The 27524-nt window shown below is 34.0% G+C and overlaps 1 protein-coding gene across 1 annotated transcript; it reads left to right on the plus strand.

Annotated features, from left to right (window-relative positions):
• Window positions 1–321: 321 nt before the first annotated feature.
• On the plus strand, window positions 322–27524 carry LOC129219682 (mpv17-like protein). Its single transcript, XM_054853958.1, has 4 exons — window positions 322–713; window positions 10370–10440; window positions 17470–17601; window positions 27217–27524. Exons 1-4 carry the CDS (start codon window positions 392–394, stop codon window positions 27298–27300), a joined length of 609 nt encoding a protein of 202 aa, XP_054709933.1. The 5' UTR covers window positions 322–391; the 3' UTR covers window positions 27301–27524.

Here is a 27524-nt window from a genome sequence, read left to right on the forward strand (position 1 = left end):
ATTTTTTTTTTATATTTCCAAAATAGGTTTGAGACTCCGTGAGTGGGGAATAACGCTCCTAGAGGAAAATATAATGATGAAGCTTGATGCGACCACCCCAGAGTCACGGTGGGCACTTCAAGATGTTTATGTTTGCTTTGAAACTTGTGTTGTGACCGCTTTAAATGTTAATTAATGTACAGCGTGCAAAAACAAAACAGCGTCTGCCGTCACTCTCTTGCAAAACATAACAAATACCACAACATGAGCACCAAAATGGCGGTAGTGCGCAGATCCCTGCCAGAAAAGAAAAGCAGTGCTGGCACACTTCCCTGTTCTCGCGGGCGCCTGATAAACAGCTGACAGCAACTCTCTCTCTCTCTGCAGCCGATTGAAGTCCAAGGCGAGAGCGATGTGGTGGACGCGCGTGAAGGGGATCTTCAAGCGCAGGCCCCTCCTCATGAACATGGCTTCCTTCGGGGCCATGTACGTGGGGGCCGAGGTCTCTCAGCAGGCCCTGCTGCTGTACCGGGCCCCCTCCGACAGGACCATGGACTGGAACAGCGTCGGCCGGTACGCTGTGGTAGGACTGGGGGGCATCGGGCCCGCCCTCTTCTACTGGTACAGGCTGCTGGATCGTCTGCTGCCCGCGACCACGGGGAGGGTGGTAGCGGCGAAGGTGCTCACCGACCAGCTCATCAGCTCCACTAGCTGTCTCTTTATCTTCTTCACCGGTGAGATTTTTTTTTACTGCTTTTTTTTTTTTTCGTTTTTGCTACGTCAGCAACTGTTGCTTTTCTCCTTTCTCAATGACTCTTGTTGACTTGGAGCGGTAGCTGCCATGGTTAAAATTTACTCTATTCAGATCATTGCGCTCAACCAGCCGTAGATCCTGCACTTAATCGATCAGGGACACTTGAGGGGATCAATATTATTCCTCGCCCTCCTCCTTAGAATTTAGAAACATAGTGAAATTCGGCATTTTTGGTCCACATTTAAGTAGTTTTTTCCCCATAACATGCGTTTTTCAAACCCTTTTGCCCCCCTCCGCCCTCCCTAAGAAAATTTTGAAATGACGGGCCTGACCAGAAGGGATTTTATAGTGGCCCTCTGGGCTTTCATCCTTGAGCTCTTTAATATTTTCAAATTTGGTAATTACATTTTAAAAATATATTAATCTCATTAAAATGTTTATGCATTTAGGGTATTGTCTTCCACGAAATGAGCGATTAAGCGCAATTTGGATTTCTGAAGTTCACAGTATCATTAAAAACCGTAGCTTCGTACTTGATAGTAAAAACGCTTATGTTAGTAAAATGTAATTATTGAAAAAAAAAAGAGAGAAAGAAGAAAAAGAAAGAAAGAAAAGAAAAGAAGCAAAAGAAAAAAACTGGGATGTATATGGGATGTTATATGTTTCTACTTCAGGTTTTCTAGGGGTTTAAATAAAAAGTAGTGCATCAACTTTAACGCAAAATTAGGGGCGACTATAAATTTTATAGTACATTTTTGATAACATACACAAAAGGAAAGTTTTCGACCGTGTTAGGTTTTTTTTAATAAAAAAAACCTAAACACAATTTTGATTCAGCAAGCTGCTTGTCTGTAAAGAAAAAAAAAAAAGCTAAATAAAAGTACTTCTATTCTTAGAGGATAAAAAGTATTAGAAATAGCTGGATATAAAAAAATAAAATTATTTATTTATTTTCAAATCTTAAAGTACCAGGTCATTTGTCTGACTTAATTTGTAAACTTGCACACTGAAATAAAAAAATACATCTTTAGTAAACTTTCACAATTTCTTTCACCTTGCTTTTTAATCTATAGATACTTTTTTTTAGTTCTAATTATAACTCTTCTTTTGTTTCGTTACTTTCTGGTTCATTTTTTGTCCCTCCACTTTTTCTAAGATTACTATAAATTTCTTTCAGTTTAAAAATTTAATAAAAGATCGTTACTATTGCCAATTCATCTGAGAAAAATAATTTTGAAATCTTATTTCTGAAGAAAGTTCCGAGCTGTTCATTAACTGTGAGGTGTTCATTCATTGAGCGACTATCCTGCATCTGTATCAATCAATCAATCAATCTATTTCTTACAGGAGTTAAGAAAAATCTATCAAATTCGTTAAAAAACGTGATTTATTTTTTTATGAGTTGATCTAAGCTCATATTGGCCATGATCAGTGTCATATTTATTTATTATTTTTTGCACAACTTTTTTTTCCTTATTAGAGAGAGATTGATGCCTATTATAAAGTATCGTTGTCCTATAAGTTTAGGTTTATGAATTTTTCACGCGGGACCTGACTTTTTTGCTTTGATTGTTGCTGAGCTGAGCACTTACGTACCGCAAACGCGGGTTTCTTAGGCCCACATTTTGGACCTTTTCTCATATTTTCTCAATAATTTTGTAACTATTCATATTTCCAAGCTGATTAAACCTTTTATGCACATCTGGTGTTCTATTAATTTAATTTTTGTATACTGATGACTTTGTTTCAAAATATTATTACCAGTTTTAATTGGTTTTTATTTGAGCCAATGTTACCCTTATACACGTTTGGGTATACTTTGGTCCAAAGTGGTTTTTCCTATTTAAACTTATTGTAGAACTAACTAGAGCGAAAAAAGATGTATATTTACAGGGAGAACGATATTATTTGAAAGAAAAAAACATTTTATAAGAAATTTGAGTCGCACATGTTTGTTCCAAGGAAAATTAAAAATATTTATATAATGTGTGTGCATACCTACTTATCGTCTCAGGAATTACAGAGGGAGAGGGAGAGCAGTAATCTTTTCATCAGTTTTGGAGATAGAATAATTTTACTAACATTACACAATTCGTAAAACAAGGAATCCTAAATTTTCGGTCACTTTCAAAACTTTTTGGTGCGTTTCATACTGGGCAAAATCATCTAAAATTATACTTTTTCTCAGAAATTCAAATTTGCCGTAAAAACTTGAATGATATCTCATTTTAAAGGTGAAAGCTTGCAAATTTTGAATGTATGTTAATAATGCTTATATTTGCAACTATCGATTAATTAGAAACAGTAGTACACATGGGTGATAAGTTAAGACTACGTATTTAAAAAGGAAAATATCAAATATATTTTTTCTTTTCACCTGTTTTATTTGCATAATATTCAAAGGTTCTGATTAGTTCATAAAGTTTTTTTTAACAATAGATTTAATATGCCTAAAAATGCTTATGAATTTTTTCTGACTTGCTTTGGTACGTCTGTTATCGAATTCGGTTTAAAATGATGCCATAATATTATTTTTTAGCAGAAAACTCCCAAAACATAGGCTTACTTTTAGTTTCAGTTAAACAACATCATACTAAAAAATAATCATTTTTTGATGAAAATAATTGGATAGATCAATGGTAACGGACGTACGTACCAGTACATCCGTTACCAAAATTAGGCATTTTTAGATCTTCCATTTTTTACATGTTTTAAAATTATTTTTATATTCTAAATACATAAAGTATCTTTCATTTTACTTCAAAATTAAAAAAAAAGAATAATAAAAAGATTATTTTAAAAAAGATATTTTGATTTTTTTTTTTTTTTAGTTTTACAATTAAAAATGCTAAAAATTTTGGTTATACATATTGGTAATATTTTTAATGTCTATTTACAATTCAAATTGCTCAAAAAGCAACTAAAACCATCCTTAATTCAAATGTATGGTAAATATGGTTAACGCATAAAAAATTTGAAAAACAAAGTGTATGTGAACTAACGTAAGTTTTTTCACAGGTGAATTTCTTAAATTTTATTTAAAAGTCAAAAGAAAATTTAAAGTGCTCTCTGGGCTAGTTCTCAATATACTTTATACACTACATATGCATAGATTAACAGAAAATAATAAAAGTGATGTGTTAATTTCTGACTGTTTAGGTTATGAAAAAATTAACGTGTAACTTTTTCAACTGTTCATTGCTTGCACAAAGTTTTGGGGACCGTCTCTTGTATAAAGGACTTTGAATGCCCTAATAACTTGCCTTAATACCGCTTGGAAATTTTTGGAGCAGTAAAAGAAAATGACACTTGGAGAAGTTTATATAACTTTGAAGTATACCGTAAATACCGACAACCCAACATCTTAAGAGTAATTAAAGCCAATAGAATCAGATGGCTGGGGCATGTATTTAGGCGTGCAGATCTGGACCCGGTTAAAAAGCTAACTTTTTCAAGGATTGAGGGTACAAGGAGAAGGGGAAGACCAGCAACAAGGTGGCTGGATAGTGTTGAGAAGGACCTTAAAATTTTGGGAGTGAACAGGTGGAGAAACCTGCCAACGTGTCGTACCGCTTGGAGGAAGCAGACGGAGAAAGCCTTGGCCTGCACCAGGCTGTTGTGCTGATGAAGAAGAATACCGCTTGGAAGCCATTCTATCTTATCAACGTTCATATGTAGAACTTAAAAAAAAAAAAAAAAACAGTAAAGAATCGGAGCGATTATGTGTACGAGTACACTAATTTAAAGCAAAGCGTTGTTTAGACGAATACAGTGTGTGAAGTTCTGTTTTTAGTGATGTTAAAGGGATGGAAGTTCATTCACGAAACCAATATTTAGTTTCAACGAAATCCATTCTAAGGCTCCGCAACTCCTTTCCAAAAAAAAAAAAAAAATCATATTGCAGGCGAGCAATATTCTTCAGCAACAAAAAATTGAAATTATTCATGAAAAACTCGCGTTATAGCCATTTCGCGTAAGTCGGATCGCGTTGTAGCGGAATCCGACTGTACTTCAGTGAAAAGCAGGCCCTCATACTTCGTTTGCCGCATGAGTCACCCTCCTTGCTACAAATGTTTATGCTCATGAACTTTTCCTCTCTGCAGCCTCTCAGAAGAAGGTTAACGGTTAATATTATTGTCCTTTCCCGTGCAAATAAAAATAATGTCTAAAACTGTCTAAAATTGAAAAAGAGGGGAGAGGGTGGTGTATAGAGTTCCAATCCCGAAATCTCGATCCCGAATCCCATGGAATCCTGCAGGATATTTAGTGCGATTGATCCCGCGAGATTGAGTGCAAAACCCCACTGGATTCCTAATCCTGCAATTTTTTTTCTTTTTCAAGCGTTTTCCAGCTTTTGCTGCTCAAAAAACGACTATTTTCACAAGCATCATCTTCTTCCTCGTACATCTGCAAGAAGGGCAAGGAAAACTGTGTCTCATATGAAAAACAATGGATTTACTATTTAAGAACACAATAAAAATTGAGTATATTATTCTGAGAATGAATTGGTATTCTCATTCGGGGGAGGTTTTAGTTTTCATACGTTCAGTAATTGAGAAAATGCGTAAAACTTATAAGCGTTTTCGAAAACCATCACAAAAATTTAAAATTCAGTAAACTACGCTTTAGAGAAAAAAAGAGAAAGCGTTCCAAACGTGTTCCAAAACCCGTTGGAGTAGCCTAAATGCAATGTTGGAGCACTTCTGTAAGCTTTAATAATGCACTCAAAACCCTTAAGTTACAAAAAGTGCATTCTAAAGAAGAAAGCAATGAAAAACCTGATATTATCTAGGGTCTGGTGGGGTAAAGTGGTCATAAAATCGTAGGTTTTCAACTTACGTGAATAATAGATACAATAAATTCTTTAAACATTTAAACTTTTTTTGTTTTTATTTTACATTGCATTATTAAAGAACACATTACATTGAGTTTTAGGAAAATAAATATTGATTTAAGTAGTTTTGTAACACTTTCTTTTCCCTTTGTATTTATGACCACTTTACCCCATGGAGTGGGGGAAAGTGGTCATAGCGTGGGGTAAAGTGGTCATAGTTAAAAATAGATGCAAAACCATTATAAACAACCCTAATATTTGTATATTTCGGTTATTTTTATAGTTACAAGTATATGCACAAGCATATGTGTGTATACACGAGTATATACGTGTCGTGTAAATATTAGTAAACACGTTCATATATGAGTAGATACATGTATGCATCAGATACATGCATGCACGTGCCTTCTTAAGTATATACGTGTTTTCACGAGTATATAAGCATGTATACGTGATTACCTACAGGAGTTTATACGTGTCTACACGAGTATATTTGTGTCACGTGTATATACATGTCACGTGTACGTACGGGTATATACGCGTATAAACGAATATCATGCGTGTATGCACTTGTATCTCGAGTACATACGTGCATATCTGAGAATATACGTGTACAGTACACGTATACACGCATCTATAAATGTAAATACACACATATACGAGTATACACGAGTTAATTCGTGGATACATCTAGTGCGTGTTTGTACGTGCCTACTCACACACACACACACACACACACACACACACACACACACACACACACACACACACACACACATATATATATATATATATATATATATATATATATATATATATATATATATATATATATATATATATATATATATATATATATATATATATATATATATATATATATATATATATATATATATATATATATATATATATATATATATATATATATATATATATATATATATATATATATATATATATATATAGTGAAGCACGAGTATATACGTATGTTCGTGCAAACACGATCATATACCTGTATAGACGCATATACATACATTTATGTGTAGACACCAGTACATGTATGTATACACGAGTATATAAGCTTATATACATGTGTGCCTGCAGAATGAGCAAAAGTTCTTGAGCAAAAAACTAAGGAGTGTGAAAAGGGAGGATAAGAAGCAAAGAACTATAAGGAACTTACATTCGCCTGACGCGCTACATGCACACAAAGCCAGAAACTGATGTATGCAAACAAATCGCAATTTTGTTACACAAAGATGATTTTATTCAACATTTACGTTTTAAAGAAATATTTAGAGCAGTTGTTAAAAGTTACCGTCTGTAGTAGCTCTAATACAAGCATCGCAACAAAGGCGCAGCGACAGATGAAACTTTTTCAAAAGTGTCGTTATTGCAACAGAGAGTGCTTTGTAATTGCGACGCACATGTACGAGTATTACAGTTGCAGGAATCAAATTTCATCAATCGCTTTAAAACTTTCTTGAGACCTAAAATGTTGTGTTAAATTTTCTTTGTGTAATATATAAATTTGTGATCTGTTTTGCATCCATTAATTTCTGGCTTTGCGTGCATGTAGTACGTCAGCATTGTGTTTGTGACCATATGTTTCTTATGTGATTCTTGCTTCTTATCCTCCCCTCTAACATATTTTAATAATTTGCTCAAAAGTTTAAACTCACCCTGTTTACTTGTATATCATATGCTTGTATGTAAGTGTCGACTCGAGTACGTATGCGTATATTCGTGTCTGCCTGAGTATATAAGTGTTTATACATATGCGAGTATAAGCGAGTATATATGTACGTGTATAGTCGAATGTATATCTGTATAGATTAAAAATATTTAAAGATACTCATATACATATTTATTGGTGCATTTATGTGAATACGTCTATATACGTCCCTACACGAGTATATGCGTATGCATAGCATATACTCGTAAATTTAACCCCGTTTACTGTAAATACAATACATATTAAGTGAAATTACAATTTAATTTATATCTGCCTTATACTTAACGATTAAGAGGCATTAGAAGAACAATATTTGTTAAGCCTAATATTATGACCACTTTACCCCATCTTACTTAAATTGTTCTAAAAAATTATCTAAAAGAGATTCAGCTAACTGCTAATGAGTAAGAGTCCTAGAGACATGTAGGAAGGTTCCTATGCAGTCAATCTGTTCATAATTCTAACAAACAAAATTTCCCATGGAAGTTAAAATAGGTGTTTAGATTTAAAAACTTTTCATATTCACACAAAATATTTTTTTTTCACCAAATAAAATTTTGCCAGTAGTAAAATTTTGTATTCAAAATATAGTTTCTGTCTGCCCTACTCCATAACAAAATTTTCACATTCATTTGAACATTTATTTCCAACCTATAGAAATTTATTTAACGAATGACCACTTTACCCCATTGACCACTTTCCCCCACCAGACCCTACGCATTCGGCAAGTCTTTAAAAGGAGCAGCAGAAACTTGTATGAAACACAGGATGACTCACATGACAGTGTAGTAAGTTAATCAGCTCATGTTTTTGAATTCTTCTTTAAAGCGAGAGGTAAAATTAGCTAAGTTATCCAAACACTTTTACTAAGGCTGTGACTTAGTGAAATGGTGAAATCAAGTAGCATTCACCATTTGCTATAATGAATCAAATTCACTGATAAAATGACCAACGTTAATGAAGCAATAAGGGATATATCAATGCAAGTTAAATTGGATACAGCAAAACACATATCCAACAGACATCGTTTTTGTCCGAAATTTTCAGTTCTTGAGCAAAAACCCAGCATAAGAAAAGAAAAATCTATTTCAGAAGGTGATGAAGTTAATGCGGGTCTTTTTCTAAACGTCTACAATTATTTAATTCTAGTAAAACCAATTGCAGTGGAGCAACAGCACCACAGCATGTGTTTTCATTAAGCGTGTTATTTTTAGAGTAAAAATCCTTTACCATCTCATACGAGAATCACACTTTTTCTTACCAAACGATAAATGCTAATTAGGATCTGGCTTTGTAGTGCTTTACAATTGCTGTACGGGTTTCAATAAGACATAGAATAACATAGTATAATACTAGTATAACAATAGTATTACTATAGATATAGACAATTCAAGTTATAAAAGCAGACCTTCCTAAAAAGCACAACTCTTCATAAAAATTTAATTTTTAGAAGATGAAGTCAATCCCGCAGGATCCCGGGATCTCGCGTAATTGACTCTTAAAAAAATCCCGCGGAACTGAATTCCAGTGTTGCCAGATGGTCAAATCCAGATTTCCCCAATTCCCTCCCAACTTTTCCCCAAAAAGCGATGTTTTCTATCAAAATTCCTCAAATACAAAAATTATTTTTCCACTAATATTTTTATAAAATGAATCGACTTTCTCTGATATTTTTGTCTCTTGAAAATTTTTTTTTTTCCCCAAATAGCCAAGTTTTCTTATAAAATTCCCCAACTTTTTTTTCTTCCCATTTTTGCTTTTTCTTTTTGACTTTATCTTTTTTTACCTTCTTTACTAATAATGAAGCTGAAAGTCTCTCTCTCCGGATCTCTCTCTCTGTCAGGAATTCTGTGACACGCATAGCACCTAGACAGTTCGACTGATTTTCATGAAATTTGGCAAAGAATCAGTTTGTAGCATATGGAGGTGTGCACCTTTAAGCGATTTTTCAGAAATTCGATTTTGTTCTTTTTCTATTCCAATTTTAAGAACATTTTCTAGAGCAAAATTATCATAAGATGGGCGACTAAACTACCAAGTTATCATAATGTGGAACCGTAACGTGGGCAAGCCAATTGGCGAGAAAGTCATCATGCATTATTTGTAAATATACAGGGGAACCAAAATACCTTTTAATTTTCTACTAGGGGCAAAGCCGTGCGGGTGCCACTAGTCATAAATACAAGCGCCTATCCGAGAGATAAGAAATAGCCAATTTTTTTTTCTACTCGCATTTACTACTCTGCATCTGTATGTGTTTTAAACTATGATTTTTGTATATATTTATCCAAGAACATTTTTCGTATACTTATTTTTTGCTTGTTTCACGTGTTAACTAGTAACTCAAGCAAAACTATTAATGCGAATTCCATAGCATAATATTCCACGTAATACGAAATGCGAATTCCATAAAGATGAGCAAAGCTAAACCAACGCTGTTTGAATGTAACTACTAGATGTCAAGACGCAAATTTAATCATAATTTTTTTCCCCAGGTTTTCCCCAAGAAAAGTTTTTTTTCCCAAAGAATTCCCCTCAAAATCCATTTCTCCAAAATTTCCCCAGAGAGCACCAGATTTCCCCAAAATGGGGAATTTTCCCCCAATCTGGCAACACTGCTGAATTCGGCGCGGAATTGGAAACCCTAGCAGTGAAAGGCGCTATCTCCAAGAAGTGGTGGACGGTGGTGGAAATCGGTGGTCATACTTCAATTCAGGGGGTTATTCATTTTACGTAAGAATATGCAAGAATGGTGTCAGAAGCATTTTGAGAGTTTTTTTTTTTTGCCAGTGTTATTATTTTTAATAGATTAATTCAATATAAATATAATTGTAAAATAAATTTCTGTATAATTCAATTATGCGATAAGCCGTTCTGTGCAGCAACATAAACATAGACAACTTACCATTTAAGTACATTATTGGTGGTTAAGAATTTCCTGTCATTTTCTTTTCGATAGGAACTAATATTATCAATTAATTTATAAGCACTTTTAAAAGTTAACAAATCTAAAACATAAAGTGTTCCACTAAATTTCACCTAACGCCTTCTCTTCACTATTTAGGAATGGGCATACTTGAAGGAAGGGATGACATTTTTGAAGAACTGAAAGCTAAGTTCTGGTCCACATACATGGTAAAGCAATTTCATTTTAATATATTTTTATATTATATTCGGAAATCTTAAATATGTATGTGGTGTTTGTCCAAAACGACTTTTTGCTAAAAATTGCTTCTGACTAGGAAATTGTACGACAGGGAAACAATGAAAAAAAAAATCTGAAAAGCTAACATTAGAAAGAAAATAGAAAAACACGTTATTATTATTATTATTATTTAAACATCTTGGGGAAAGTTGTCATTATTGTTTATGGATGTTTTACTGTTATTATTTTAGATTAAATTATTTGTGCGTATGTCAATGGGGTCGTTTCCAAAATTTTAAAAGTATTTTTTCTGAAAGAGCATGTTTAAAAACATAGGATCTGACCATTTTTTAAATAATTTGTTTCAGTTTAATATTTTTAAAGAAATACTGAAATAAATGCGCTTTCATTGTTTACGCTTCTGCTGTGTGACATCACAAATGATGAAATGCCATTCTGTGTTGCCAATCACAGAACAAAATATTTTATTCACATCTTTACTCACGTGTATTGGCAACGATATGGTTGATAGCAAGCGCAGAGCGCAATTTTAATTCGCTTGTTGATTATCATAACTTGGAACCATGGTAGAAAGATGCGCCAAAATGCATCATTTGTGACGTCATCAAGACCGCGCTTTGTTTTCAAAATCGGACATTTTAAAACATTTATTAAAAAACAACTGTTGGAAAAATGAAAGTATTTTCTGGGTCCATGTTATTTTTTTTACTCATTCTATCAATTTCAGTGACTAAAAGTAGTACTTTGACTGAAGGAAACCACCCCATTGCGATTTTCTTTTTCGTTTTACTGTATTTGCAATGCGGATATTTTAACGTTGTGGCGAATTGTTTAAATTCCAAAGAAATTTGTATAGTTTTTTTTTGCAAAGATGTGTACGTATTTTAATTGAAGAAGAATGCTCATTTTACATCATCGGAAGGGGGGGGGGGGAAGCCTAGATTTTTATTTATTCAAGGGACTTCCTTTAAATTCTTAGAACGGGTATCGCCGTGCGGGTACTGCTAGTAATGATGATAAGGATGAAAATAGTCATAATGATAACCAGGATCCGCCGATAATTGATAGAAACGTAAAATGAAATATTAGACATAAATAATGAAAGAAACCTTAATTTTAAGTCTATATAGAATGTAATTTTAATGTAAGAAAATAAAGAGTGATTTGAGTATGCATGTTACTGTTTTGATGACTTTAGTTTGCTAATTGAAAATATAGGATATATATCAAAATATCGGAGATTTTCGAAAATATGATGATACTTTCGAACTCTGTATATATAACTTTGTCTCTATAACAACACTATATTAATAGTAGTAATAACCATCTAATGAAATTAGTGAGTAAATCTCTTACGTTACCAGTGTAAATAAGAAAACAAATGAATAGATAACTGGTGTCAAGGAATTTCGCTACTGTGTCGGGAAAAACTATTTTAACCCCAATGACATTAAAAGTGAAATTTTCAATTTGAAAAAAAAAAAAAAAAAATCAGATGAATTGAAATTCTTTCTGGAAACTTGCATCAAGCAGCTTAGAGACTTATTGTACAGTGTAAATTAACAGCTGCCATTATTTTCGTTAATTCTTCGGTGTTCATTAATGTAGCACCACCTAAAGTATATCATGGATGCATTTTTAAATATTTAGAATTTTGTTTTAAAATATTTTTATCGTATTTTGTGTGCGATTTCATCTCTACGAAACAATTTGCTGGTTATTGACTAGATTTTGTTTACACCATTAGATGGCAGCACTACGTTGCAAAGCAAAATTGCTGGTTTTGATTAGATTTTGTTTAAAGCTATAGATGGCAGCACTACGTGAGTATCTGATCAATATTCTCGAAAAAAAAAAAAAAAAAAAAAAAGATACATATATTTTTTAATATTTCCAAGCTGATTTCTAGGAGTTAGGACTAAACTATGCCTCACTCATCTAAAGAATTGGATGTGTAAAAAATGAAAAAAAGAAATAAACGAACAAATAAAATAGCATTCCTTTTAAACAATCGCCTTCGCATATCTTTATGTAGAAACATAAAAGAACTCCGAATTTATCCGCGAAAAACTTAATACATAAATTAAAACTTTGGAGTGAAAATAGAAAGAAATCATTTTAGGAAAAATTGTTTTCCTGTGAAAATTATGGCTGCGGAGTCGGAGTTAATCTCATTTTGGGATAAAAGAGTCAGATTCGGGAGCCGAAGGTTTTTATTCAAAGACTCGGTAGTTGTAATCGGTCATTTTCCCTTAAAGTCTGCTACTCAGACAAAGTTTGGGGAGTCGGAGTCGGACTTATTTTGGGATAAAGGAGTCAGAGTCGAATTTCCAAGAGTCGGAGTCAGTCAGTCAGTCATTTTTCCTGCATAAGTTTTCGCCAAAGCTACGAAGTCGGGGAGTCGGAGTCCGACTAATTTTCGAGTAGAGAAGTCACAGTCAGGTGCCTCAAAACTCCCGGAGACTCAAGTCGGGAGTTGTTTGTCAAGAGCTAGTTTCAACAAAAGTTGTTTGAAGTAAATCCTCCTTTAAGTTCGGGATCTTGACTTCCAGTTTCTCCCGTAGGCGCTAATGTTAAGGGATTTGAACTGTTCAAAATTAAACGGAAAATTGTTCAAATCAGAAAGTGAAATAAAGGAATGAGGTGTCCTCGCCGAGATCTTTTGAACAAAAAAAAAAAAAAAAAAAAGTTTGAATCGGACTATTCACTAAAAAGGTATCGGGGGGAGGGGGACGGACAGACAGACATTTTTCCCCACTTCAATACCCTACTTACCAATTTTTTATTTTTCGATATTTATGTATATAATTTAATTTAGTTTCAATTTTTTTTGTTTTTGTTTTTCGCGATAATTTTTAAGATGCATTAAGCCTTCTTTAACGTTTTTTTCCTTCTTTCTCTGACTTTTACTGGGAAAGTAGGCTAAAAAAAGCGGTCAATTTTAAGGATACAAATTTAGAAATAATCAGCACAGCAATATTATCTCATGGAAATCGATTAATTATTATTTTTATCTGAAATGAGTGTCAGGGATTAAAATTAATTTTTAGCGTTGTTTTGCTACTCATTTGGTGAAATATTTTGGCTAATGTTTGGTTGGGCGTTAAGATCTAAAATGGAGCTAAATTTTTATAATGTAGCAAATTTATAAAATAATGACGCAAATTGACAAAGCATTTTACTTACTTTGATCTCGACATTGATGCCTCCCCCCCCCCTTTATTTTCTGCATTTTTCTGTCTAACTCATGAGTTGCTGTTCGATTATTTCTCATTGGGGCAAGTTTATATTCTGCTGTATAACTGTTAATCTCTGAATCCCCTTCTAAGCAGATTTGAGCATTTCAAAAGACTTTTGACCGTTCTTAAAATTATTTAACTGCAGAATTTACTAGTAGGGCAGCGCCTTCCCAATTTGTCATCCATTTTCGGAAACTTCTATATGCAGGGATCCATATCCCATACTTCTTCTTCAGAACATGAATGAAACCTTTTTGGACGCTCAGTCAGTTGGATTTATTTCACACTCAGACATCAGTATTTTGTAATTGAAATTTTGAGCTATCCGTAGGCCCGGTAGCCAGGAGTGTCCCGAACTTAAATTTTTCAGGTGGCGGAAATCCTCAATTTGTCGAATGGAGCTCTAAATTTTGCTGAATGCTATAAGTTTTGCCGAATGGAACGCCAAATTTCGCCGAATGATGATGATTTTGCCGAGGATAATTCCGATTTTTTTTCGAATGATAATAACTTTGTCGAATCGTCAGACAAAATTGCCGTGTAAAAAAATATTTTTTTTGGAAGGTCACAGCAACCCTCCATCGGGGCTCTCCTGCCGGTAGCAGAATGTTCTTTAAAACTATGACGCTGATCAAAAATTAAAAAATAGTCTGCAAGATAAATCGACATTACAAAACCGCGTAAAAAAATATCTGCATCGGCACAGAGAAATGCTTAAGATGCTGATACAAGTACATGCAACACCCGTGGATTACATTCCAGAAAATATGGTACATAACTTCATTAGCTGAAATTTCGGATTAACTAGCTGCGTCGCCCGGCTTTGCACGGTCCACCTCGAAAATAAAAGTTCTGTCAAGTGACGCTAGTTCAACACTCAAGCTTGAACCAAAAAAAAAAAAAAAAGTCAGTGAAATTTTGCGGCAGATTGCGGAAAACCCCCAAAAAGTAAACATTTTAAATTCCCTGATTACAGGAAAAGCCTCAAAACAAAAACAAGAATTCTACCTGTGCATATTCGAGAAAAAAAATGGCAACAGATCTTTTATCTCAATGATTTTCTTCCACCGCTATACATTTTAATAAAAGCTTTGTTGCGGAAAGTTGAGATGAAGCACTGAGTAATAATTTGAATCGAGGAAAGCCTTCGAAAAATAGGGATTTGATTTTGAAATCTCCGCTAATTATTATCGGAGGATTAAGTTAAATAGCCAAACATGAAGACAGGCCATCGGGAGGATTACGAATCCATCGATACCTGGTTCGATGGTCAGTTCACTGTCGTTCGGGAGAAGAAGCTTGGACATACATATAGATACGCTCAGTTTTTAATTATAATTTTAAAATTCTATCTTTCTTCTCTCCCCAACTAAGAAATAGTCCTGCAGATTTTCTCGAGAGTCGCAGCGTCACGCTGTTTCTGTTACTGGGTCCGTTGGCAGGGCCTGATTTACCTATAGGCCCATGAAGCCCAACTTAGGAATAAGGGGCCCCCCAAAAATGAGACTATATAGAAATTTTGTACTAAAATAAGGCTTTTTTTTGTTACGGTGTTTAACATCGATGGCGAATTTATAAAGTGTAAATGGCTTTTAACATTAAAACAACTATTTTTTTGCTTTGCAAACTCTACAGCACCTTTTTTCGAATGTACTGCTCAGGGGCTCCCTGCAGGTTGCAGGTGTGCTGGGCTTACTATCCTAAAGTTTCTAAATCGGGCCCCTGTCCGTAGGTATGGAGCTCTTGCATGGTTAACTGTAATTGTGACTGGTCATGATCAGGCGGAAGTTGCAAAAAAAAAAAAAAGGTTGGTTGGGGGAGGGGGGTGTCACACATCTTATTTTTGCTTTTTAAGCCCTTTTATTATACTTGGCCTGATTGTCAAGGAGAAATCTGAGGCCTGTTTTCGATTATATCTCAGCAACTACACCACTTAGAGACTTCGGGATTTCACTAAATGATTTGCTTAATCTTAAGGTACAACTTAGCGCTGAAAAATTAATAAAATAAAATTATTATTTCAGTTAGATTGGAAAACAGCAAATTTCATGTAATTTCCCTATTAAATGTTTAAATATAAAACACATTGCTCAAATTTTTGTTGCCTTGCAACGGTAATGTTAATAGCAATCATAGTGAAAATGTTGAATCAAGGCTTCTCTAAAGTAAGCATAAAATTAGCAAGCATTAATCCTAAAGAGGAACAAGGATTAAATTTTAGTGCCAACTACTTAAAGTTTTAGACACGTATATAGGTTTTTTTCCCTTTTAGTACCGAGCATTTATATGAAAAAATAAGGTTAAGTTTCGTGAGGGTAAAGTTATTCTATTTCTGAAATACATTTACACTAAAAAGAATAAAATAACAGATTTTTTTAAAAAAAATCCAAACACTTTTCATAATGCATTCAAAAGGACAAAACAACTTTTCTGGGTCAGAAAGGACAGTTTAAGAATTCCTGTAATTTTTGAAAATTCCAAGAAAATGACACCACAAGCGAAGAAAAGTGCGGTTCTATGCATTTCAAACCAAACTTTCCCAATAAGAAAATATGCATGTTTCAATATTCAAAGTTATTGAAAGCTAGATAATGATAAGAAATTCTCTTCATGACTTGAGCCGCATTTTTCTTCGTTTGCGGTGTCATTTTCTTGGAATTTTAGGAAACCATAGGAATTCTTGTCCTTTCTGACTCAGAAAAGTTATTTTGTCCTTTTGAGTGCATTATGAAAAGTGCTTGGTATTTTTTAAAAAAAAATCTGTTATTAAAGGGTAGACTAACGAATTTTTGTTTAACTTGTAGAGATCTGCTAAGAATACTTAATGCGAACTTTAATACAAAGAGCAGATATTTATTTTTCAACAAAATATTTTTTTAAACCAATTCATATTAAATTTGAATTTTTTAAAGAAAATAAATCGAATATTTCGGGGAACGAAGTTCCCCCACGTTCTGTCCTAGCTACAAGCACCATTGAGAAAAGGTAAAAGGGAGAGAGGGTGAAGCCTTCAATTCTTGAAGCAGAGATGCCAAGTTTCGTGAAATATTTTAAAGCAGTGGTGCCCAACCTACGACCAGCGGGCCACATCCGTACCGCGAAACTTATCCGTATGGCCCGCTGTTTTGTTTAATGTTTCAAATCGAAAAGTGCGATTAATGACAATATTGCAAATTTTGCAGCCAAATATTCAGAAATTGGTTTCTAAATGACAGATGCATTTAGTAAAACGATCAAGTAATCATAAAACAAGTATTTTGGTTTGTATTTTTTTTCCATATTTTTTTTATGTTATTTAGAAGAAAAAAAAAAGTATTTTGAACTTTTCTCTGCGTTCTGGTCGCGAGAAGCATTTTAATATAAGGTACGGCCTGCGGGTAAAAAAAGGTTGGGCACCACTGTTTTAAAGTAAAGTACCAGAAGAAATTAGGTTTCTTTCACTAGTTTCACGAAAAACTTGTATCCCATTCCCGTAGTTAATCCACGTGACTTGGGATCTTTGCCATAGCTCGTCCTACACCAAAAATTTGACTTGTTCTCTCCAGTTACTAATTTCTGCCAGGGGTGCCCACCCCTAAGAGCGAAGGCGCACACCCCCTAAACATCGCAATCCGCCTAACCCTCCCCCAAGTCAAAAATACCCCTCAACCCCCCTGAAAGTTTCAATGGCACAGTTTGCACGGTGACGCCCCCCCAGGTGAACACCCCTGTTTCTGCTCCAAGTACAGCACCGGTTGTAATGAGTTTTGTTTGTTGCAGATGAGCTGTTGCTTCTGGCTTCCTGCGCAGGCCATCAACTTCGCCCTGTTGCCCCCTTACACGAGGGTGGCGTTCGTCGGGGTGGCTTCCTTCCTGTGGGTCAACGTTCTCTGCCTCGTCAAACGACATGAGGTATGTGTGCAATTAATTCCTCTCTTTTTCAATATTGACCAGTCAATACGTCGCCCAATATCGAGAGAATAATAAGTATCATCTTTTGGGCGATTCTCGAAAAAAAGTTTTTTATTTTATTTAAGCAACTATTTATTAAATGTGGGATTAACTGTTATGCTTTGATAGTATACAGAAGCATGTATTCTTCCCCTACAGCATTACTTTTTTGAAGGCTTTGGTTAGCTGGAAAAAATAAAAAACTTAGCATTTTGTACGGGACATTTTTTTGCGAATTGCCCTTTTGATAGATACTGAATAAGAAAAATTGGTGGTTACTGTTAGTAGTTCAGATTTTGAATTTTATTTTCTGAGTTTTTAAAACTTCAAGTCTGGAAAAATTTTAAAAAGGAACTGCCACTGTTATCTGATTATGTTCCAATTTGAAGTAAAATAAGAAAAGAAAAAATCAGGACCTATACTATTTTTTGTCACGAAGTAGGTTGATTTTTCATGAAATATTTTAATTTCAGCTGGTATTTAAATTTTGCACACCACCGAGAGCGCTGCAATCACGTTGCAGGGCTGAGCTTCAAAAAGTGATAGTAAAAGTAGGGTGATAAGCTTATTGAACTGAGCAAGTGCAATCGCTGTACATTAAGATTTACGAGAATCATGTTACTTTGTGCTAGAAATCAAATCTCAGTAAAACGGAATTAGAAACAATGTCTCAAACGTAATCGGTTTATTTGATTGACTGCTCGGTAAAAGCAAAGTCCTGAATCGTAGAATAAGTAGCGACACGTCCTCCATCTTGGGGCTAAACGATGATTTCTTCCTATGTCTGCTATGGTGAAGTAGCCTGTTTTGCTTCTTGATTGAAGTTTTTTATTAACTCCATGTGAATCTACAGTCAAAGAGCACCACAATCAAGAAACAAAACACTCTACATCATTATAGCAGACTAGCAGCACCCGCACAGCGATGCCCGTGCTAAAAATTTAATGGAACTCCGTTGAATAAAAAAAATTGACGCCCCTCCCCTTCTGATGTGAAATAATCATTTTTCTTTGTATAAAATGCGTACACAACTTTTCAAAAAAAAAAAAAAAAAAAAAAAAACTATTAAAGTTTCTTTGGAATTTAAAACTTTTAGTCAAATTATTAAATTAGATTTACAGTTGCTTTAAAACTCTATTTAGCGAGTGAAGCGGTTTTTACTGCAATTTAAAATATTTCACCAAATAAACAAAAAAAGACATCAAATAATATCTTTCATACGTAAAAAATAATTTTGCCACTCTATTGTTTATCGCCAAACTTGCCCAGCAACCACGCTATCATAATCCATCCGTCTAACGAAAAAAAAAAAACATCCAGTAGAACATTCAAAAATCATCGTAAGAAAAAAAGTAGAAAATGTCGTACATTTCACTCGGATAAAAGCAAATCAAAAGTTTCTTTTCTTTGAAAACAAATCGCCAAAACAATGAATTACATTTATGGTTGCTTCAAAACAATAATCCTAAACTGAACTGCTCAGCGCCTAACGCGCTAAGTGACCACGCTACCGGAACCCAGCCCTTTTGCGAGTGAAGCGGATGTTTTTTCTTTAGCATTAGTAAATGTTTCACCAAACAAACGAAAAGTATAAAATCACATTAACAGTAGGTTTCAAATCTTTATATATTAAGAGCTGCGTTGCCCGGCTTTGCCCGGTCTACCTTGAGAATAAAAATTGTGTCAAGTGACATATATTCAACAATCAGGCTTAAATAATAATAATAAAAAAACACCATGCAAAATTACCCTTCCAAACAATGACGACAAATATTAAAATACTTTTAAGAAATTAAAATGCGAAAGATGGATTTTAAAAGCGTAACCATGGAAACATGAAATAAAAAAAGTTTAAGAAATTAAATGAAAAATAAGGAAAGAAACAATGGATTCAGAAAGCGTAACCGTAGAAACGCGAAAATAAAATGGTTGACAACCTGAATCAAAATGACATTTTTCGAATTTGATTTAAAAACGCTTGTAACTTTTTTTCCTATGAAGATAATAGCTAAGTTTTTCGACCAAAGGTCGAGAGAGATCTGGAGTAAATGTAAATCTGGAGTAAAAAACACTCGAAACAAATTGTTTAGAACATGGAAAATTCTACTTTTTTCAACGATATATTGATATATAATATTAATATGTGCAAGTAATTTTTCACTCCCATATTCGGGAATTTGTGTGACATTTGCGCCTAAGTAGAAATAAAAAAGAACTCTTTATCGGATTTTTTCGAATTATAGCTTATGTAGTAAAGTCAATAGGTAGATAAAAACGGGCTTGCCTTACAAAAAATGGGGTCAAAGATTTTATTTTTTAAATTTGTGTATACTAGTGCCAATATGGAAAAACCAAGTTATCCAACACGAAAGACGTCGGGAGAAGTTTTGGGGCCGAAAACCCCCAAAAATTTGTGACTTTTTGTGGTATTTTCAAAATATTTCAAAAATGGTTAAAATTACAAAAAAACTTCCAATACAAATGTTAAAGGGGATTAAATTTCCTTCAACTTTTGTCATTACAACATTTTTGTAGCGTGAAAAGCAAGCGAGTTACAGCTTCTTGAAATTCGCTTGCTTACACTTTTTCTGAACTCCCCAGCGAAGTGCGTGAAAGCGCATCGGATAACGGAGGAAAAAAGGAGAAACGCCGGCAGTCTGACCTTGGAAATCATTTGTCTTTCACAGTTGAGGGTAAATGCCTCCGTCCCCTTTAACTTAAACAAAACACTCCCATTCCATCCCCCCCTTTTTTTTTCTCCAAATGAGATGAATCGACTCAATAGCTACTCATGTTGGTCACTTCAGGGTTTGAGCGAGAGTATGTTTTATCAATTTGTGTGTTCTGTATTATAATTTTTTCCCTTAGAAATGATTACGCCTGACCAAGGTGTTTTTTTTTTAATTGTTATAATTATTATTTGCGAAATCAGTTTGCATGAATGCGAAATTAAGATTGTGAAGGAGAAGGGAATAGAAAATCTTCAAAGATGCAGCGCAAAACAGCAAAATGAAGAACATTAGCGTTTTTTGAAGTTCTTAAAAGAAGTGACAATTCACACTGCCTGTCACAAATGCTATATCAATGAGCAATCAATCTCTTCCCTTGAAGTAATGGTTGAACCTAACATGTTAACTAAATTCCTCAAGAAAGATTACTGGCAAATTATAACAACAAGAATTGTCTTATTCAACTTCTTGAGACATATTTCGAAGAGTGGCATTGAAGTCAGGCAGACTCAAGATGATGCCGACTTACTTACTGCTCTTTCAAAGGCAAAAGAAATTGAAAAGGTTGTTATAGTGGGCGAGAGGATATAGATCTGTTGGTGCTGATGACAGCTTTAGGACAGCCTTTCAGCAACTTGTTCTTTTTAAAACCTGGAAGAGCGAATGCTTGTGATTTGTTTTTTTCCCCACTATATCTTTTAAGTTTGACCCCAGCAATATTCTTTTCATCCATGCGTTTAGTGGGTGTGATACGATTTCGGCAATCTTTGGCCAAAACAAAATTAAGTTGTACAAAATAGTCAAAAAAAAAAAAAAAAAAAAAAACTCTTGAAATTAAGGAAGCTATTGAAATATTTATGAACCCAATCTGTCATCATGGTGCCTTAGCTGCAGCTGGAGAAAACATTTTACAAATATTATACACAGGTGACGTAAAGTATTTGAACCTATCTTTGGATACTTTGCAATTTAATCTTTTAATGAAACTAGTATACAGGGCTAAGATAAATCTTGCAGGGCTACCTCCAATGTGCGGGGAGGGGGGGGGGGAGGATGCTGGACGTTATCACTCATATTGGTTCTACCACCAAATTCAAAGTTGGTTGGGCAACATAATTGAACCAGAGAAATGGGGTTGGGAACGCAGAAAGCAAGGTCTAATGCATGTTGACACGAAAAGAGATTCAGTTACTCAGAATCTTTTGAAGATTGTGCCTTGTACCTGCAAGAAAAATTGTACTGGAGCCTGTTCTTGTCACAAGGCAGGTTTAAAATGCTCCAGCACGTGCAAACACTGCAGTGGCACAAATTATGAAAATGTTGCAGAAATTTCATCTTTGGATGAGACTGCTGAAGAAGATTTGTTCCAGGAGCTTTTGGAATTACTGCAACAAGGATATGAACAATTAAAGGACCACAGCTTCTTTCTACCCCCTACAGATTCTGAACCGGGAGAGCCTGTGGACTTTCAAAACGGCTTCGAAGAAGATACACAGCGTATTCTGTTGTCCTTTCTCTATTTGCTTTAAGGTCGAAAGAATCTCTCTGTAATTTAGATCTGTATTATTCTGTCTGTAATTAATCTGTACTAAGCTTCTACATCTTGATTTTTATTTTGAAAGGTAATTCTTTTGGGTTTTTCATGCCTCAAAAAGTCAGTTTCTGCAGAATTTTTTCAAAGTGTTCATTACGTATTACTATTGTACCTTTATTTACGCATTATTATATCTATTGTTTGCTTATTATCACCTTAATATTTATTCATTCACATTTATATTCGAATATTGCATTTTCGCTTGTAATAGAATAGATGGTACGAATTATGTGCTTTAAATGAATGAGAAGATTATGTAATTCAATTACAAACTGCAATATAAATCATATGTTATTGGAGTCTGACTGAAGACTACCTCTGTCAGACTAGAAATATTAGTTCGTGAGCGGTGGGCAGGGACGTAACTAGAGGGGGGCAGACGGGGCTCGTGCCCCGGGCGCCAGATTTTGGGGGCGCTAAACTGACTAAATAAATGCTTAAATTAAATTTTTAAAAAAAGTACAAGTTACCCCCCCCCCCCAAAAAAAAAAAAAAAAAATCACGCTGTGCAGGCGCTGGCAGAAAGTTTGCATGGTTTAATGTGGATAAAGAGTGGGAAAGATAGACAGAGAGAAATAGAGAGAGAGTAGGAGGGTGCTGTAAATAGCATGAATGTGTTTTCTCAGAGTGACCAGTACTTGTTGTATCTTATCTATAAGAATTTTCCTCTCGGAGGAGGAATATGGGAGCTAAGCTGAGGGAAGTACACACCAATACAAAACAGCGGAAATGCTCAAATGTCCTTTTTCTACAATTAAACGTCATAAAGCTGTCAACATGATGTCTTCCTCTCAGCTTTTACAATGACGAGAACTTGTCTACTCCACCCCAAGGGCCTAAGGGAAAATCGTTACACTGTTTGTTCTCTTGGCCGTAGAACCATTCTCTAAAGAGAATCTTCTCTAGCTCGTACCACAAACTTTTTTTCTGCTTTTTACTCCGTTCTCAGAATATTTTTTGCTCATCTTGTATAGTTTTAAATCAATTTTAAGATATGTCGAAAAAACTATCTGAAGCTGAATTCAGAAAGAGAGCGAAAGACCACGAAAAAGAGGCTCCTAACAATCTTCATCTTATTTATCATCGTGGTTAAATGCTAAAGACGATAGGAGAGTAGATAAGGCATTGTTTATATAATTTGAATGATGTAATACAAATTTGTTGAACTTTATAATTTTTAACATTCTTGGAAAAAAATCTCGCACTATAATAATAGAGATTTAATTTAAAGTTCGGGAGGCTGCTAATATTTCTTTAGAAAATACTAGGGTTATTTTGAGAATAAATTGAATTAAAACGATAAATTTTCGACTTAGTTTCAATATATTTTTTCCACCCACACAATATTTTAAATATGCTTAAATCATCAACGTCAATCAATGTGCCAGAAATCAGCTATTTTTTACGGCTCTAAACTTGAATTTTTCTTTGGTACTTTTGATGCATATTTATAATTACAGTAGAACCTCGTTGATCTTGCCCCCGTTTATCCAGATCTCCGGCTTATCCAGATCAAATTTTTAAAGTTAAAAAATATATTCACTGAAATGAAAATACTTCTAAATTATGATAGCCGGAACGAAACCGTCAATGTACCAAATATTTGTTCTTTATTTTGATTAAATACACAACTAATGTATAGGACGTGCAATAAATTATAGTCATCTAATAAACAACATGGCATATTTGGAGTGTCATTCCTACACCACAGCAGCTGAACTATTTAAGTGTTTTCGAGTAACAATCCTATGTAATTTTGTTACAGCGTTTTTTGCTGTTATAAAAGATAAGTCTTCTTATTTACGAATATGTTTTACAAAATTACCCGGATTTTGGTTATCCAGATTGCCTTTGGTCCCCGCTAGTTCGGAAAAATGAAGTTGTACTGTAAATGAAAATGACCGGAACGGAAGCGCACTGAAAACATATAATATTTAACATTTTTAAGATATGTGTGTTTTTTTTTTTTTTTTTTTAAAGGTTAACAGAAAGAGTTTTGATCTCAAGCACATTAGGTTTCTGTTTTTCTATTAACTGTTTCTCAGATGTATACTATATACCAGAGTTGGGAGACGTGCGTCCTTTATAAAAATTAGCTCTTGTAATAATTAATATTTAACTGTACAGATTGCGAAAATTTAAAAAGTGTTGCACAAAAATATTAAGATAGAGTTTAAATAAGATAATCTGTCCTTTTGAACTACAGTAAGATGTCAGCTTAAAGTCAGGATAAGCCAAGTATAGTAATATTCAAAATTAATTTGAAGTAAGAAACAAAAACAAACAACCTACTAAATTTTTTATCGGATTTAAAATTATTTCACCCATTATTGCGATATGTTGCTCTTTTGTAGTTGAATATTGTTGTTTTTCTTGCGAATTTCTTCATAGTAGTATATTAAAATACTGAAAAATAAATAATTGAAAATCTTTGTTTTATTGAAGTTATAATTTTTAATTAATTTTTTTAAAGCAATATTGCAACGAGTTGTGAATTACTCTCTTGTGGAAATACAAAAATATTTTTCCTTGAATAACTTTGTATGTAAAACAATAAATAAAATACTTAATGATTTTGCCCCCTATCGCTATTTTTAAAAAAAGCAATACAGTGATAAAGTTATATAAAAACTTATAATTACGTAAAAGTGGCATTTATAAGGCTTATGGCATTATAAGCAGCGGACTCCTTTCTTACTGCCTAATTCAAATATGACTTCCAGTGGTGAAACGGTTCAAAAATTACACCAAATGGAATATTATTTATCTATTTGTGCTACTTGTTAAGAGCACTCCATCACGGTGTAACGAAAAGTTACATTACAAGACATGTATAAATTGCAAATGCATTTTGTGTAAAATTCGTCCTTGGCTCATATGAGTCAGTGAGAAGCAAAGGGATATAAGTGGACATTTTCAAGTTTTGAGTAAAACGCGTATAGCCTAGGTAGGCTTTCATTGATTTTTTTTTCTAAATCATGCTATACAGCAGCACCTACCAAGGCTACTAGTACTATCTCTTGCCCCAAGACGGAGAAGGGGTTCACCTACTATGTGTACTGGTTATCTCCAACTTTTTAATTTTGCCACTTGCATCCCTTCGCTACTCACTGCCTCAAATGTAACCGTCTCCTCCGTGATTCTGCTCCATTTGCGTTGAAATTTGATAGTTAGAATTAAATTTAAGATTTATTTAAGATCTTAATTTTAGGTTTAAGTTCTTGTTTATTATATATAGTTAACCATGTGGTGCATTTAGCCCAATATGATATTCTGTCGTGCATATACTGGAGCTTAAACACCTTCTTTTTACTTTGTAGTTTAATTTTTTGTTCTTTTTACCATACTTATTGAATCCTTCACGGCTAATGAGCTCTTGATTCAACCTTTCAACTTTTTCTATTAATTGCTGCTTGTATTTTTCTCATCAGTATTATTCTTAAAAATTGTTTAAAACTTGTTCTTTGGCTTGTACAGTTTATGTATTTACTTGGCTTTTTAGTTTTGCTGCGTTGCGCATCTATGGGCTTTTGGTTTAGTCTTTCCAATATTCTTCACTTGTATTATATATATATATATATATATATATATATATATATATATATATATATATATATATATATATATATATATATATATATATATATATATATATATATATATATATATATATATATATATATATATAGGGAGCGTGTATTTTCTCTGTAATGTACTTGAGGGGCCCTGGTGTTGACGTTATGAAGTTTCTCGAGGATTTTTTTTTTTTTTGCTTTGTTTGTTTTGTATGGGGGGGGGGCGCCGAAACGAGATCTTGCCCCTGTTCGAAAATGACCTAGTTACGTCCCTGGCGGTGGGGGAGGGTTTATTATTATTATTGTATCAGAGCATAGGTTGCATGACTGTGTTGATTGTTTGCTTATTAGCTGCCTAATATTCATTCCTTCACATTAATATTTAAAAATCGCATCTTTGTTTGCAATAATTATACTAGAATGTACGAATTATATCCCTCAAATGAATGTATATATTGTGTAATCCAGTTACAAACAACAGTAGATCATCTATTATTGGAGTCTGATGAAGACTACCTCTGTCAGATCAGAAAAGTTAGTTCGTGAACAGTGGGGAAGGTTTTTTTTTTAAAATTATTATCGCATCGTCGTATGTGCTTTAAATGAATGCGTATATATGTATTTCAGTTTCATAATACATCGTTTGTTTTTGGAGTCTAGTGGGAACTAATCTGTCAGCCAGAACTGCTACTGTGTCCAGCGGGGGGGGGGGGGGTGAGCAAGAAACTCAAACTACTCTAACTGTCGATAAACTCTCTGAAACTACAGTTTCTAGTCAAGTTCTAATAATTATGACGCCTTGCTTTCAGTATGAAAGCTTTTTTTTTCGGAGTGGAGGAAAACTGCCTATTTTCAAAGAGCTATAGCAAGCTTGTTATTTGTGCTACAAAAAAGTTGTAAATGCAAAAGTTGTAGGAAATTTTATGTTCTTTAAACTTTATATTTAAAACTTTTTTCTAAGTTGAACCATTTCGGAGATATTTTGGAAAAAACAAAAAAAGTCATACATTTTTGTGGTTTTTCGGCCCCCAAAAGTTCTCCCGGGGTCTTTCATGTTGGATAACTTGGTTTTTCCATGTCGGCACCAATATGTACAAATTAAAAAAATAAAATCTTTGACCCCATTTTTTGCCAGGTAAAATGTATCTATTGACTGGACTAATGTTACTCAGTAAGAAAGCACCTTTCATATAGTGAAGGAATTTTTCAAATAGGTGCAGTGGTTCTGGAGATTACCTCGAACATATAAACACACAAAAATTCTCCCTCTCTCTTTATAATACAGTGAAACCTGTGTTAGTTGACCACTTGTGGTGCACTACTTTTGTGGTCAACTTAAACAGGTGGTTAAGTTATAGAGGTAAAATTACACGATATGGATCTACTCCTGTGCCTGAAAATAGCAGTCAACTTAGGCAGGTGGTCAACTTACAAGGGTGGTCAACTTTACAGGTTTTACTGTATTAGTATGGATATAGGAAGAAAGCGGAATTTAAACCCAAGATGTCTTTCTGGGGCTTTAGGTAAATCCAACATCAATCTGGCAGTTTTTAACTTCTTCCCTGCAACAAGCTCTTTGACTTTTCAATTTTTTATTTGTATTCAATCAATGCTTTAAAATTTATATAACATGAATGAAGTTTCGGTTATGTTATTAACTGATATCTTTCTTTTCCAGATTACAGAGGTCTTGCAGCATAAAACGGAAAAGCCGAGTGGAGCTTCAGTTACTAGTAACGTGAATAAATTAACTGAAGAATGAAAGTGGGGATTAGATGTATCGAATGTACCCGCAAAACAACCCCAGTGAGAAATATGAAGCAACATTAGACCTGTGATTTGTATTTCTTGGCGAGAAATACGTTTTTTTTTTTCTTTCATGTGGACAACTGCCAAGTTGTCAGTTGTTTTTCCCATGGAAGGAATTGTACATATCATTTCACATTCCTTCTTATATGCATTGCTTGAATAAAAATTTCACTTCTA

This window comes from Uloborus diversus, chromosome 4 (genome assembly GCF_026930045.1).
Source record: "Uloborus diversus isolate 005 chromosome 4, Udiv.v.3.1, whole genome shotgun sequence".
Lineage (NCBI taxonomy): Eukaryota > Metazoa > Arthropoda > Arachnida > Araneae > Uloboridae > Uloborus > Uloborus diversus.